This window comes from Anopheles stephensi, chromosome 2 (genome assembly GCF_013141755.1).
Source record: "Anopheles stephensi strain Indian chromosome 2, UCI_ANSTEP_V1.0, whole genome shotgun sequence".
Classification (NCBI taxonomy): Eukaryota; Metazoa; Arthropoda; class Insecta; order Diptera; family Culicidae; genus Anopheles; species Anopheles stephensi.
In genome coordinates this window covers 31,085,619-31,100,010 of record NC_050202.1, presented here as the reverse complement: position 1 = coordinate 31,100,010, position 14,392 = coordinate 31,085,619, and the positions used below count along the sequence as shown (strand labels likewise).

The window sequence follows — 14,392 nt, the reverse complement described above, 5'->3', positions numbered from 1 at the left end:
TCATGTTTGTACTGTCCAAATAACTGTGCTTGTTTGTTTCAGTCCAGACCCACATCACACACTTCAATAGTCAACCGGAGCGAACCAACCCCCATCGAATCCATAGCCACAGCAATAGAACCGGACCAAAAAACCTACAACACACACACACCCACCCAATAGAAATGGACAACAACCACCCATCTTCCGTCACAACCGAGCATGCCCGGGATATGGCAAATAACTAGGAGGAAATGCCTAGTTAATTTTGTTAATTGTTTTCTGCGTGAATGTAATTCACAGTCACCACATGCGGTGGTGACAATACGGCATCGGACCGTCTAATTAATAAATAAATAAAAATAAATAAATAACCTTATATCTGCTTAAACCCTCCTTAATCTCCCCCGTACACAAAAGAGTTGATGCAATGTAAGAAGTATTGGTTGAAACATCTACGACGTTGGTCGCATTTTATTGAATAGTATTGAGTATTGCTGGCAAAGCTCGGTTTCGAATCTCGCCCAATTCGTCCGAACTGTCGCTGGATTGGCTATCCAGGTACGGATAGAATTAAGTCAAGAAAGCCAGGAAACGCGAACCAATACCTCCCGAAATCTTAAACACAAAAAAGAAGAATGTGCAAACCCTTCGATAGGCAGTAACCAGAATGTTGCTATCACTCATAGCCAATTTATAAAACAATGACAATTTCCCTAATTTCTAGGTAGCCCTCAGGTGGGAGCAAGGTGGAAGCCACACTTGCTGATAAGATCGAGATAGGATTGTTTGCTCTGCAGCGTGAACGGGTCGCTGTTTATAGGGTCTCGTAGAAAGGGACTCTTGGAAGAGCATCGTAAGGTGTTGATAAAAATAAGCGTTTCAGCGAATTCAATGAGAATAATGATTGCGTGGTAAGATAATTCGTTCTTGGTATGATTAAATCGAATTGAATCTTCCACGCATTGCAGGCGAATTAAGCTTCAAATACGCAAAGCAAAGTATAAGTGCTGTTCATAAAATCTTACTTTCAGCCATTTTTTTGGATAAGAAGTATTTTATCATATATAATAGTAATATAAATAGTTTATAAATTTGCTTAAACTGTTTAAAAACTAGATGAAATAGTAATTTTAAGTATTTTTTTAGGGGGGGCGAAGAGAGTAAAAAAAATTGTACTTGCTAAATGCAGTTCAGAATCTATTATCAGCGCACTATCTACACTAATCTTATCATACCAAACATTCACGGAAACCTGTCCCTTAAAAGACAGCGCTCAAAAGTTGTGGAAGCTCACATTACAGCCGACCGCGTATGTTGATAGTGTTTGTCCCAAAAATGGACCAACTGGTGCTCCAGGTTTACAACACGAACCATCTTTCCCGTGGAACGGCGTTGATCATTGCTGATCAACAGGACCGGCCAGGATCCGAAAAGGATCTGGCAGCTGTGGTGGACGTTTTCAAGGGACTAAAATTTAAGTTGCGAATGTGCGTCGATAAAACAATACAGCAGCTAAGAACCCTGCTCAGTACGGTTGCCAGTGAGGATCACAAGGACAGTGACTGTCTGCTGCTGGTGGCGATGGGCCACGGAAGTAAGGATAAACTCAGAATCCAAGGACGTGAAATTTACATCGAAGATCTGTGGATCGATTTTATCGGAAGCAATTGCCCGTCCTTAATCGGAAAGCCAAAGCTCGTCTTCATTCAATGCTGCAGAGGCACAGATCATGACACTGGAGCTCGCGTCGTCCAAACGGATGCCACACTGAACGTAGCAGAAGCGGTAAATGTTTGCGTACCTATGCATGCCGATCTGCTGGTGATGTACTCGTCGGTCGAAAATCACGTGTCGTACCGCAGCGAGGAGGAAGGTAGTTGGTTCATAAAGTACCTGTGCCAAGTGTTACGCAGCAATATTGCTGAAACAGACTTACTTTCGTTGTTAACGCACGTGTCGTATCTGGTGGCATGCCGTTCGACACCGTCGAACAAAGGACCTTTGAAACAAATGCCTGTTATCCATTCAATGTTATCGAAACAATTTTACCTGGTGCCCAAGTAGCTTTATTATGCTTTATTGTTTAAGAGCCACAAGGTTAGAAAATGAATAAACCGGATTGAATATCCTCTCACCCCCGTCGAGTTTCTTTTGGTAGATATTGTTATTCTAAGAAAAAATAGTAAAAAAATGACAAAACACGTGAAGGCAACAAGCATGGGCATATTATTGGTTTTAATGACACTGGGCAGACTTAACCAATCGAGTCTGAACCCTGGTTCTGGAGTCAAGAGTCAGCACCGACTGCCAACCGGCCATACTAACTGAGCCTGAGGAAACGTTGAAGAAGAATACAAAAAACCTATCGCCACGGATGAAGCTGGGACTGAGACATGAACTCTGCCCAAACCTCACGAAACCTTGTTAGCCACGTTCGAGAGGAAGATGCTCAGAAGGATTATAGGCTCTGGTGGGTCATGTCAGGAGAATGACAGCGGACGACCCAGCCCTTAACGTAATTTGAGTCCGTCCACACGGACAGAGGACGCGTGGTAGACCCAAATTGCGTTGTCCTACAACGGTCCAGATCCTCCCTTCCTCACGCAAGCGTCTTGAAAAAAGAACGTTGCGCTTCACATTTTGCCCCAGCAATCCACACAACTTAGTCCACACAACTCAAGTATTCCGAGAGCGACTACGACTGCTGGGAATAATATTCACCAATAACATTCGGCAAGCAAACTGCACCAACTGGAATATTATGAAATTCCGTCAGCTGGTTCGGTTATATCGAGTAAGAAGTCTAAATCTGTACCAAATAGTGATCCTCGTCAACAGAATCCTGCTGCCCAAGATTTGGGAACATAATGGAGGTATTACAGTGCCCATTCTTAAAATGGCCTTTACGTTCTAGTGAACAACAAGATATCCTGCGGCGCATATCTTCACAGAAGAGAACAAACAGCTTCTGTATAGTGTTCAATTTGCTCAGCGGACGAATCTCTGGAGCATTCGCTTTGGCCCTATTATCAGAAAGACAGCTAGAAAAATAGGGAGGCGCTCATTCTGAGCAATTAACCCGTCGCCAACTTCGTTTTAATCAAAGGACAGTTCAGAAAATCGCTGGTGGCCGCAGGACCATCGAATGAAATGAAGCTGAAACTGCACTGATTTCAGCTACAATGTCTGTTAATTTACATTGTGATGCACACAACATTAAACTTGAATAAGTGCCCAAGCCTTCCTTGGTTGATGAGAAAGAGACTTTTTTTGGCAAAACTTAAAATTAAAGTAATGTCATTAGAATGCGAAAGAATGAAAGATGAAGGGGCGACCCGGTGGAAGAGGCGACAACGGTGCTGGTCTTCAAACGGCAGAACCGGGGTTCAAAACCCAACCGGACCGTTCCCCTATAGTGAGGACTGACTATTCAACTGCATAGTATCAATGGCAGGAGGTCGTTACCTACAGAAGTCATCACCTAAGAGGTTGTTAGGCCAAGCAGACAGAGAGAGAGAGGGAGTATAAAAGATGGAGTGTCTAATAATCCTAGCTTCAAGAGATGGTACAGGACGTCTTAGGCCAAGATTATGCATTACTAAAAGTTTTCTCTTCAGCAATACGGGCAGGCCGTAACTAAAACATTAAAGAAGTTTATGACTTGCTGAAAAACTGTAAACCATCGAAAACTGTTATACAAAGTTAATTTCAACGTCATTGAAATAATTCATCGAACACACGCTCAGCAAAGGCGAACATGAAACATTTCACGCTTGAAAGAAGTCGGTCGACATAACGCGTTCGTTTATTTTGAATTAAAATTGTTACTTTTGCCGTTTATCAAATACTTTCCGTAAAGCAAATTTATTTTTTTAAGCAATCCTGTTTTTTGTATTTTAACAAAATAACTCAGTTCATTTGTTTTACAAATATCAATTTCATTACAATCACCGAACTTTCCGACCAAATCCCATATGGAAGCGCTATAAAATCTAATCCATCACAAATACACAAAATACCATCACAATCACACACGCCAAAGTCCTACCACAAAGCACCACACAATCACTAGGATTTTTTAGGAAAATATAATAGCTTCGTGAGCATAGACACTATGCAGGGCATCTGCTTCATTGCATCCATTTTTACGTTTTGCGGAACGTCTGATTGATAATGAAAGGCCACCCTTCGTGACACGGCAGTGAGGATGTGCAACAGCTCCTCGCGATGAGCAGTCGCAGTCAGTACGATGCTAAGTGATTGAATGAACCAGGAACCATTCACGGGATTGCGCCACGAGTAGTGCCCATCATACGTAGAGTACATCACTAGCAGGTCTGCCATGGTAGGAATCACATAGCTAACCGGTTCTGGAACACTGTCCACACTCACATTTTCATCGATGCTCATGTTTACCAATCTCACACCCTGGTCTAGCTGTTTGCCCCTGCAAGCCTGCACAAAAAACAGCTTCGGTTTTCCACGTAACGATGGACACGCATTGCCAAGAAACGGTTCCCACAGCCTATCCGCTTCGTACGACTTATCGCGCGCGTACAGGAAGTTGTTCTCTTTTCCGTGTGTCATCACCACCACTACCAGACAGTCGTGCTGTGAATGATCTTCGTTGGCAACCTTTTCTAGCATCGCTAGCAATTCCTTTCTGTTCGGATCATCTAACGTGCGTATCTCAAAGCCGATTCCTTGCAACGCCGCACTGATGCAGTCACGATCCTTGTCGCTGCCATCTCTTTTTCTCAAATCTTTAAAGTTCACCTGGTTGATGATGAGCGCTATACCACGCCTAGGATGACTGGTGTCATAATGATCGCTTCCCTGTGCTGTAACGTCGTTGGAAGTGCTCAGCGCAGACGGTATTGCAGAATTTGTGCTTCTTAAATTGAAGAAAATAATACATGGACGATGTGTGCCATGCCGAGGATGAGATCATGCTTACCTATTAACTGCATTTGCATCCAATTCATCCGTTGAGTGACGCAGCGATGCGGACAACGCAAATTCTTCCATCTCGATTCACCAATATCACACCTGTGCACTTCCCGAGCTATACAACGACTGCAAACTTCGTTAGCGGTTGGAGCAAATTTTCTTCGTAATTGTCGGAGCACGTTTGCTATCTATCGATAAGGCTTATCAGGACGCGTCTTGCTAGAGTATGCTTAAATACCTGTTGATGCCGGCGATATGGTGTACTAGACTTATTATGGGCAGGTTCGGTAGGCGTGGCGATAGTGACGCTGGTCTTCACACGGCAGGCCCGGTGATCAAATCCCATCTAAGTCGCCTCCCCATACGCAGGAGGATAGGATTATATACACTAGGCCGGGAATAAAATGTCAAACGCATGACACATGGCACTAGCACTTTCTGGCTGAAAAATCCACGACGATCGTGAAAATCTTAAGACACGTTTATACAAATTTTACTGTAATACGAAAACAGAGTATATACAGTGAGTCCAAAAAGTATTCATTTACCTTACCTTATCTACTTTACTTGAGACGACGTATTCTTACACAGTACAGTTGGTATGCCAAAGTAAAACTAACGATTAAGATTCATAGTAGATGTTTCAACAGACATGCTCCAATCAAAATTGGCCATAGTTTCGTATCAAATAACAATAGTAAGACCAATGAACCTTAAAATGCTGTTTAATCTATGCGCAAAAAGTATTCGTCCTATAGATGAGGTCACACACCGCTCGCCGAAGTGCCACAGGGAAGCAATCTTGTACCGCTGATGTGACACGAGTGCTTCCACCTGGAACTCTCCTTCTCTACGAGGACGATGCGAAGCTGTTTCTTCCGATCCACAGTCAAGCCAACCATATGTGCCTTCATGCAGCCTTAACTGCGTTCCAGTCATGGTGCTCCTTGCATGGATTAGAGCTGCGTACCGACAAGTGCGCCGCCGCAACGCTTTTGAAGAAAACGCAATCCGCTTCCCTACCAGTACACCGTTAACGGATGTGTCCTAGACCGTCAAAGCTGTGTCGTAGTTCTGGGACTGCTCTTTGATGACAAGTTGAGCTTCAATTACCAGTTTGAGCACGTTACAGCAAAGTACAACCAGTTAATTGAGGTGCTGAAGAAACCTGCCCGTGAAATCCATGACGCGATCACAGTCAAGATGTCTACTGCTCTTTGGTGGAATACGGATCTGTGGTGTGGTGGCCCACGGTGGAACATTCCCTAGCGCACCTGGAATCGATCCAGCGCAAATCTACGCGATTCGTTTTGCGCACCTGCATCCTCCAAGTATACTACAACGGATGATGCGCATTACCAGGCATCAGTCGCTGAAACAACGGAGTTGTAACACGTGAAGATGGACTTCCCGACCATAGGATTGGCTAGCTGGCGCTGATTTTAAGACGCAAGCAAGGATGCTGGAAAGTTTGCATGACGTGGAGGAACGACGTAGTCGTTTTAGCTACTCTGATCGATCCGTTCATAATTATTTGTCGCGAATTCAACAAGGTGTGGGAAATATTAAAAAATATCAAATATCAAAGCATGTTTTAAGTCTTCAACTTTGGGTTTTTTTAACTTAGGGATTGTCGCTGCAAGTAAATTCAAGGACCGGAGAAAGGTCATTCTTTTCCTTCTTCCTTGGCGCTACAACCTTGAAAGGTCTCGCTAGCTTTCCATTTCTGACTGTCTGTGACTTGATCGTACCCGTAGCAAGGTAGTGAGCTCTGCGTACAGGGAGGTCGTCTGGATGGGATTTGAGTGCCGTTGACGCCTTTGATGCAAATCATACAAGTTGCTTATTTCTGACATTCATCCTTAGCGACCACACAAAACAAAGCTAGCTCAAGTTCTCGGGAAGTTGCGATGAATAATCAGGCAATCGGGAGTGACAGGTAACCGGGACAGCAATAAAACAATCGCAATCAAACAAAGACACACAGCTACCGCGTCATTTTGCAAAGTTTACCTTACCGTTTCCGATAGACCACCATAGTTGCGATATCAAATCGAGCGATAACGAAATAAAAAAAAAATAAACGTAACCAGCGAAAAGCTGATAAGTCTTATCGAGGGAGATACAATACGTGTTTCGTAGAGTGAACTGCATAGTAGGGTGCGAACGTTAGAAAGTGAAATTGTTTGTCATTCAGTAGGGAAAAGTCCGTAAAGATGGAAGCCGCTGACGAAAACGACTCCAAGCCTTATGATACGTAAGTGTTTGGTTTTTTTTTGCGATATTTTTGTTTAAAATTACGCCTTACAATGTTTATTTTTATTGTACATCTATTCCATTACAGTCGGCATGAAAGCAAACCACGCAGCAACACTCACCAGCGGTCGATTGTGACTGCACCAGCCGTGTCAGCAGCCATTATGGAAGAAAACTATGACACAACTCATCCGAAGCTTGGAATAGCGATTATCATTAACCAGGTGAATTTCAGTGGTATGGCTAAGCGAGAAGGTAGTGACCGGGATCGTGATAGTATTGGTGCAGTGTTAGAAAGCATCGGATTTGATGTACGCGTGTTCAATAACCTCGATAAAAAGGATCTTCTAGACGAGCTGGATAAGGTTGCTCACGAAGATCATTTGCAGAGTGATTGTCTGGTGGTGGTGGTAATGACACACGGCGATAAGGATGTCCTGTACGCGTCAGATAAATGCTACCCCATCGGTTGTCTGTGGGAACCGTTTCTTGGTGATGAGTGTTCGTCGTTGCGCGGAAAACCGAAGCTGTTCTTTGTGCAGGCTTGCAGGGGCAATGCGTTTGACAAGGGAGTCAAGCTGGACAAGGAGGTGACGGACACGGTCGATTCGTCTTCGAAGCGGCTGCTTTTTCTCATTCCTACCATGGCAGACCTGTTGGTGATGTACTCTACGTATGATGGGCATTACTCCTGGCGCCATCCCATCAACGGTTCCTGGTTCATTCAATCGCTTAGCACCGAGCTAGAGCAGCACGCTCACACGAAGGAGATTTTGCAGCTGTTGACTGCCGTTTCGCGTAGGGTCGCGTATCAGTATCAATCGAACGTGCCGGACAATCTAGCTATGGATGCAATGAAACAGATGCCCTGCGTAGTGTCGATGCTTACCAAGGCGTTCTACATAAAACCCAAGTAGCGAACGAAAGCCAAAGACCATCCGACCGGTACGACATTACACCATACGCCGGCCTTACTCGACCAGTACCTGTGACTCTCTTTCGCAAGTGAATAATGTTATGGGGTTATTACACGAGGAATTTTTTGGTTGGTGATTTTCTGTCAAATAGGGCGTTTGACAGAAAAAAACCAGCTGTCCGTGTAATAACACAATATGCTGCACAGATTTTTATTGCCATCATCCGAATTATTTTACATTTGAATTGTCCGTTATTCTAAAATGGAATGAAATATTTATCATTAACACGTATCGTACCATGCCGGGCACCGACTGACGATGCCATTATGATAGGGATACTTTTTCGTGACCGACAGCACTTCGGTCAGACGAACATTCGGTTAGAGATTTTTCGGTTCAAACTGGTCCCAAATCGCTCTCTATGCATTAACAAAACATCGTCTTCAATATTCATCTTAAATCACACGCAATAAACTGGACAATAATATTCAATAAAAATTGCGAGGCAAAACAACGCTTTCAAAATGTAAACAATCCACACTTTGACAGAAAAAAACCAGCGCGATCGAAATCTGAATTGAGCATGTCGAATTCATTTTTTCAGACCGGCATTTATCTGTCAAACGTGTTTTGACAGAAAATCACCGATGAAAAATCCCTCGTCTAATAACCCCATTATGCTCAGGAATAAAGGATGCTCGCCTTCCGTGCTATTTTGCCTTATACTGTCAAAAAAAGGTGTCTATTGAATGAGTGCGTAACGTTTTTCTTTGCATTTCCTGCTTCGTTCCGAATCGTGCCTTCCACGTGCCATCGCATCGCTTGACCATGCTCTCCCGAACACAGCCCCAGCCACCACCCTCCCCATCCATCGTGATCCGACGGCAGACATGCGTAAGCGCATCCAAACTGTTTTACATACGGTCCGCGGTGGACTTCAGTTCCCAGCTAGCTTTCGACACGTGCAGCCGTTCCGGTTCGGTGGACACTGTGAACGGTGTGTGACACTGGTTGTTTAAAGTTTCCGATACGAAGAGCAAAACTGCAACAACCGCGCAAAGTGATCCTTGTGTCTTGCGGCCTTCGTTAGATGGAGATTTTCCGCAGAGTTTTTAGTCCCAATCAAGTTTTCGTCCATATGTCTTCCGTCTCGAAACACTGCGCCCCTGTGGTGGTTCCTTAACGCAAGTTTACTTTGGTACAATCAATAAACACCTCCGATGTGCCAATAATCTAATTAGCGTCAGTTCTTGTCGACGTGTCAGAAAAGAGGAACCATACATCAATCGTATGGTTGCCGGGCTATATTTTGAAGCACATTCATTAACTTCAACCAAGGAGCACTGTCATGCAGATCGGTGCAATAAAATTCGGCATGATACATCACAGTGCGTTCAATCACAAATTCGCCCGTCCAATTGTCAATGTGGCGCTTGCACCAGGAGTGGGTTTGTGATGAATGACACACGTGTGCGAAGCATAAGGGTGGATAGCACGTGCCCTCCAGCTACAGTGCTCTCTGTACATTGCAACGCGCTTTGGATGTGATTACACATTTTACAACACTCCAACAACTAAGGTTTTGTGCTTCAGGACAGTTTAAATCCAGTTTTCGAGGGTTTCTAGTGCGTGGTTTTACGGTGTGAAATGGATACAGCGCATTGAGTGTGTGTGTGTTTTTAAAATGCAGGTGACTTATAGCAGAATGTGGTGAGCTCTTCTCACATGTTCCAAACGACGATACTACCGCGTAGAATTACACTTCAAGAAGCCTTACTGTAGAGTTGCGTGAAGCAAGAACTCAGTCTACGTTTGAACTCGGTAAATATTACCATTCTTTAGCGTTCCAATACGCCGTGCCGTATAGGCCCATTTTTATAGGCCCATTTTTCGCGGAATTTTTTGCTGTTCCGCGTACTCTTATCTAATTTTTTTTTGCCACTACAAGTGTAGATCAACGCAATTTTGATAACGCTTCGTCACAGCGTTATCTTTCACCTGACTTCAAACTGTGTAAACAGTTCATCGGAAATCAAACGAGCTGATTCGTTATCATCGCCCTTACTTGGTTCAATCGACAAACGTCAACCGTTCGTCATAGCTGACGCATTCGCTGCAGCCGCTGGAAATTAGATATGCCATCCAGAAGCACACACACAAACGGAGGGGACTACCAACTGCTGGATGAACAATAGGTTTGATTTTACTGTTTTTGGGCTGGCTCAACGTTAAGCCATGGTAGGTAGGACTTACATCCACCAGCATATCACCCACCCAGCTCGCAGAAAGTTTAACGTTCCGAGCGTCATTTAGGACCAGGCAGTGGCGATCCCGCACGACTATCCAGAGCCGGTCGCGACAGACAGTTACATCATACCGACACTCGGACTCTACCATGGCACGTTCGTCTTCTCCTATCTGTCCACGTTTCTGTCCTACATCACACCGTACGATCTGCCAGTAGGTAAGACAATTACCCGACACGAACGCCACGGGCGGTCGGGTGGCACGCTTCCTACCGTCGGGTGGGTCGGGTCCTGAGTGTTGATAAAAGTCTATTGCATTCTAGAGCTGCTGCGCGACGCTTTCCACACAAAGGTGTCCTTCCTGCAACTAATACTCGAGGTGATTGCTACCGCACTGGGAATGCGGCGTGGTGAAAGGGGGCACTAAACTTTCCTACTCGGTTGCAGGCACTCAAGGTTGAGTCGGGATATATCTGCCTGATAGCGATTTTCTTCCTGATATCGCTTATTCCACTCTGCTACACCATTGCCTGGGGATGTGCGAAGGAGCCGGATGATGATCTCAACCCGGGACCCACCGTTGACGCTATCATACAAGCGGAGGAGCTATCACTAGAAGAGTCTTTGCACTGCCGGAAAAGCTTTCTGGGACTGATGCTACAGGTCGTCATACTGCTGTTGATGTAGGTTGCGTCGAACGCCATCGCTCGGCGATAACGGAGTTGCGTTGTTCCAGGGGGGGTGAGAAATGTTTGCTCCATAACTTATCGTTCATTACTCATCGTTTGCAGCGCTGGCGTGATAGCAATGTTCGTCACGAACGAACAAATTGCATCGGCCGTTGATCACACGCCCACCGTTGTGCGGTCCTCGCTGCTAGACGCGGCAACGTTCTTGCGCGACGCAGAATCACAAATGCGTTTCGTGATAGCGGAAGGACTCGCGACCGCCACCGAGCGCATTCGGAACGATCTGGAAAGCGTGGACAAATTGCTTGGCGAACCGATTCAGCACCATCTCGCACTGTTCACCGGTATCGACATCATCTTCGACTCCATCATCGAGATCAGCACCAGCAGCAGCAATCTGTCGCGCCGCATCCATCTGCTGCAGGATGCATTGGCCAGGGCAGCTAAAATCTCGTACGAAGCCGAGTACCGGCTGGACGAGCTGCAGATACAGCTATCGGTACTGCAGCGCCAGTGCACGTTCCGTGATCGTCCGCTTTGCGACACGCTTCGGATTCGGAACTTTGAAGACACGGGACTGATCGAGCGCATTCGAAAGCTGCAGGCCGATCGCACGCTGGCCAAGCTAATGGCGATGGGTGAGGCCAGTCGCAACAGTAGCATGCACGCGTTAACGCAGGAGCTAACACTAGCGCGATCCACCTTTCGTAACTACGCCATAGACGTTAGAAACGTGACCGACAATCAGGCAGACCAAGTGCACGAGCGGCTGGAAGAATTGTCCACCGACATCCATGCGACCGTCAGTATCCTTACCCAAACCATAGGCGAGCTTGTGGAGCAGGTAAACCGGACGGCCAACTTTTCCGATTCGTTCTTTGATCGGTACCGTGAAATTGGCGCCATACTGTGGTTGGCTGGACTTGCTACCACGATCATGACACTGCTGGTAACGCTCATACTGCTGAGTGCACTCAGCTGCGGTTGTTGCCATGCGGACAATAAGGCCGGCATTACGCTTATCCTCGGCGCTATCTGCATTTGCATCGCGAGCCTAGCGCTGTCAGGGTTTACCATGATGGAGATGCTACTCGGAGCACATGGCCAACTCTTCATCTGTCACCCGCTGTACAACGAACCCGAATACACGGTGCTCCAGAAGCTCATAGACAAACCGGGACTAATCTATCCGACCGAACCGCAGTACGGCATCATTGGTGAGCTGCTGCGAAAGGCGGCCCCACCCGAAGCTCAATGGTCACAGCCGGTGCAAATATCGCTGTCGACGGCACTGAACGAATGCGAAAAGGGTCACGGATCGTACTCCACCTTTCAGCTCGACACACTGCTGAATCTCACCGCCAAGCTCGAGCACCGTCAGCGGCCCGACCTTGAGCGAGCGATCGAAAGTGTTGGCGCAAGCGAGGAACCATTCATTGGCTTTACCGTGCGCATACAGGGTATCCTGGAAGATATGTTGTACGATTCGGACCTCAATCTGACCGGTACGCGCATGGAGCTAACGCAACTCTCACCCGACAAGGACGTACTTACCTTCATCGATCAGCTGCAGCGTGTTTCGGCCCAGATCCAGGACGTGGCCACAGCGAGTCGCATGACAACGCTCGGTTCACGGGCCAAGCGTTTGCAGCTTTCCTTGCTGGCACCGCTCGAACAGCTGCGCAGCCATATTGTGTACCATCTGACGGCACTGGAGCTGCAACTCTCACCGTGGGCAGCACAGGTTAACAAAAGCTTGTCGCATCTGCGCAATGCCCAGACGTTCCTCGACACGGAAGCAGCCGAGGTGTGTTACAATCGTAGTGACGTTTACCGGGCCCGGTTACGGGCTCATCTGGACTCGTACCGGAACTACACGTCCACCGTGCTGAACGGGGGGTGTGCGAGCTGCCGGCCGCTGTTCGATATCTTCGATGCGATGCGCATGCTGTTCTGCCACCACATTATGGATCCAATGAACGGACTCTGGTTTTCGGCCTTCCTGTGTCTGTTCCTGTGGGCAGTGGCCACTCCGCTATCGCTGATGCTTTCGTCCACCTACAGGCGGCTCGAGATACTGTCCAGCAAGCTGCAACACTCCAACAGCCATCGCTACAAGTAAGTCTAAAGTTTTTATTAGCACTATTTCGACAGGCAGGAACTTTTAGTTGACTCCAGGAAACTTTGAATAAGTACTCGAGATAATCTAGTTACGGGTATGTGGAGCTTGTTATTTCACAGCCTGCTGCGCTAGCCAAAACGTCAATTGACTTGTTTGTTTACTAATCATTTCCTCAAATGACAGTTCGGCTGTTTGTTTACTAATCATTCCCGTGGACCTTTGTCTTGCCTTGTTTCAGTGCCCGTGCATCCGTCCGGGAAGATCAACGAGAATCTAGCCACTGGTCAACACAGCGGTAAGTTGGCAGTAGCATGACCTTCCTGTGTACTAGTTTCTCCTTACCGCTAGCCTAACATCGTCAGCAGCCTGCCGACCAAAGAGATACTAACCGAATCATTTCTACCCCTCCTCTTTTGCCTGCCATGACTTGACATCACCTGACATCGCCACTTTCATCACGTTCATTACGAATTGGCGCCAATCAACGAAAATTCGAAATCGATTCCTTCTGGACCACCGTCCAATCAGATCCACCGTCAGTGTCATCCCGGATATAGATAGATCTAATTGGTAATATGATGAAAGATTGACCAAATTGACGAAAGAATCTCCCCACTCAACCATGCCACCCTCATCACATGAAGTTGTGAAAGCCTTCAGTAAAGCGCCACGGACAGCGATAGAAAATCTCGTTCGAACACGTGCACACTGCCATTTCCAACCAAAGTGTTAGTAACGAACGAAAGTTAGTAGGACACGGGCGGGCGGCCGAAATGCGCCACTCACATTCATACACACAACCACACACCTCCACACACACACGAAAGATACGCTTGCATTTCTCTTTCTCTCCTTGCCGTTCCTTCCCACCATTCGAAAACGAACCCGGACGCAGATCCGTCTCGGTGCACGTGAACGCGGTGGCCGAGTCAAGCACCGACGAGGAGCTGCCGCACTACACCGCATCCGGAGACGATGAAGATGCTGGCACCGACGAGGGTGCGGTCGTTATCGAATACATCGAGCTGCGTTACGAAAACGGTGACCCCACGAACTATCGAGAGAGTTTGATCTAGCGTGGCAGGAAAACACATGCGGCGGATATTCGATTCCGATCTATTTTTGCATTCGAATATTGTCGTCAATAAAGCGAGAGAGAATATTAACAATTTCATATTTTCTTATTTGAATTGTTTTTGAGCTGCTTACAATGCGTGTAAAAATTAGTTT

The 14,392-nt window shown here is 46.4% G+C and overlaps 4 protein-coding genes across 13 annotated transcripts; 3 read left to right on the top strand and 1 right to left on the bottom strand.

The window, feature by feature from the left end:
• The first annotated feature begins 1,162 nt into the window (after positions 1-1,162).
• On the top strand, positions 1,163-2,124 carry LOC118503235 (caspase-like). Its single transcript, XM_036036244.1, has one exon. It carries the CDS (start codon positions 1,294-1,296, stop codon positions 2,044-2,046), a length of 753 nt encoding a protein of 250 aa, XP_035892137.1. The 5' UTR covers positions 1,163-1,293; the 3' UTR covers positions 2,047-2,124.
• A 1,641-nt stretch (positions 2,125-3,765) lies between these two features.
• On the bottom strand, positions 3,766-5,079 carry LOC118503234 (caspase-1-like). 2 transcript variants are annotated; one of them, XM_036036241.1, is made up of 2 exons: positions 4,940-5,079; positions 3,766-4,876 (listed from the first exon to the last, which is right to left on the bottom strand). In XM_036036241.1, exons 1-2 carry the CDS (start codon positions 5,008-5,010, stop codon positions 4,051-4,053), a joined length of 897 nt encoding a protein of 298 aa, XP_035892134.1. In that variant the 5' UTR covers positions 5,011-5,079; the 3' UTR covers positions 3,766-4,050. The 2 variants fall into 2 exon arrangements, with proteins under 2 accessions (XP_035892134.1, XP_035892135.1); XM_036036242.1 differs by having other exon boundaries at positions 3,766-4,873; positions 4,940-5,078.
• Positions 5,080-7,034: 1,955 nt separating this feature from the next.
• LOC118503233 (caspase-7-like) lies at positions 7,035-8,616 on the top strand. Its single transcript, XM_036036240.1, has 2 exons — positions 7,035-7,189; positions 7,277-8,616. The coding sequence occupies exons 1-2, from the start codon at positions 7,149-7,151 to the stop codon at positions 8,103-8,105; spliced, it is 870 nt and encodes a 289-aa protein (XP_035892133.1). The 5' UTR covers positions 7,035-7,148; the 3' UTR covers positions 8,106-8,616.
• Positions 8,617-8,981: 365 nt separating this feature from the next.
• On the top strand, positions 8,982-14,336 carry LOC118503230 (prominin-1-like). 9 transcript variants are annotated; one of them, XM_036036234.1, is made up of 9 exons: positions 8,982-9,303; positions 9,704-9,926; positions 10,054-10,343; positions 10,419-10,569; positions 10,660-10,730; positions 10,799-11,034; positions 11,143-13,158; positions 13,401-13,457; positions 14,058-14,336. In XM_036036234.1, the coding sequence occupies exons 3-9, from the start codon at positions 10,341-10,343 to the stop codon at positions 14,236-14,238; spliced, it is 2,715 nt and encodes a 904-aa protein (XP_035892127.1). In that variant the 5' UTR covers positions 8,982-9,303; positions 9,704-9,926; positions 10,054-10,340; the 3' UTR covers positions 14,239-14,336. The 9 variants fall into 9 exon arrangements, with proteins under 9 accessions (XP_035892127.1, XP_035892125.1, XP_035892124.1 ...); XM_036036232.1 differs by having other exon boundaries at positions 9,699-9,926; XM_036036231.1 differs by having other exon boundaries at positions 9,685-9,926.
• Positions 14,337-14,392: the final 56 nt, after the last annotated feature.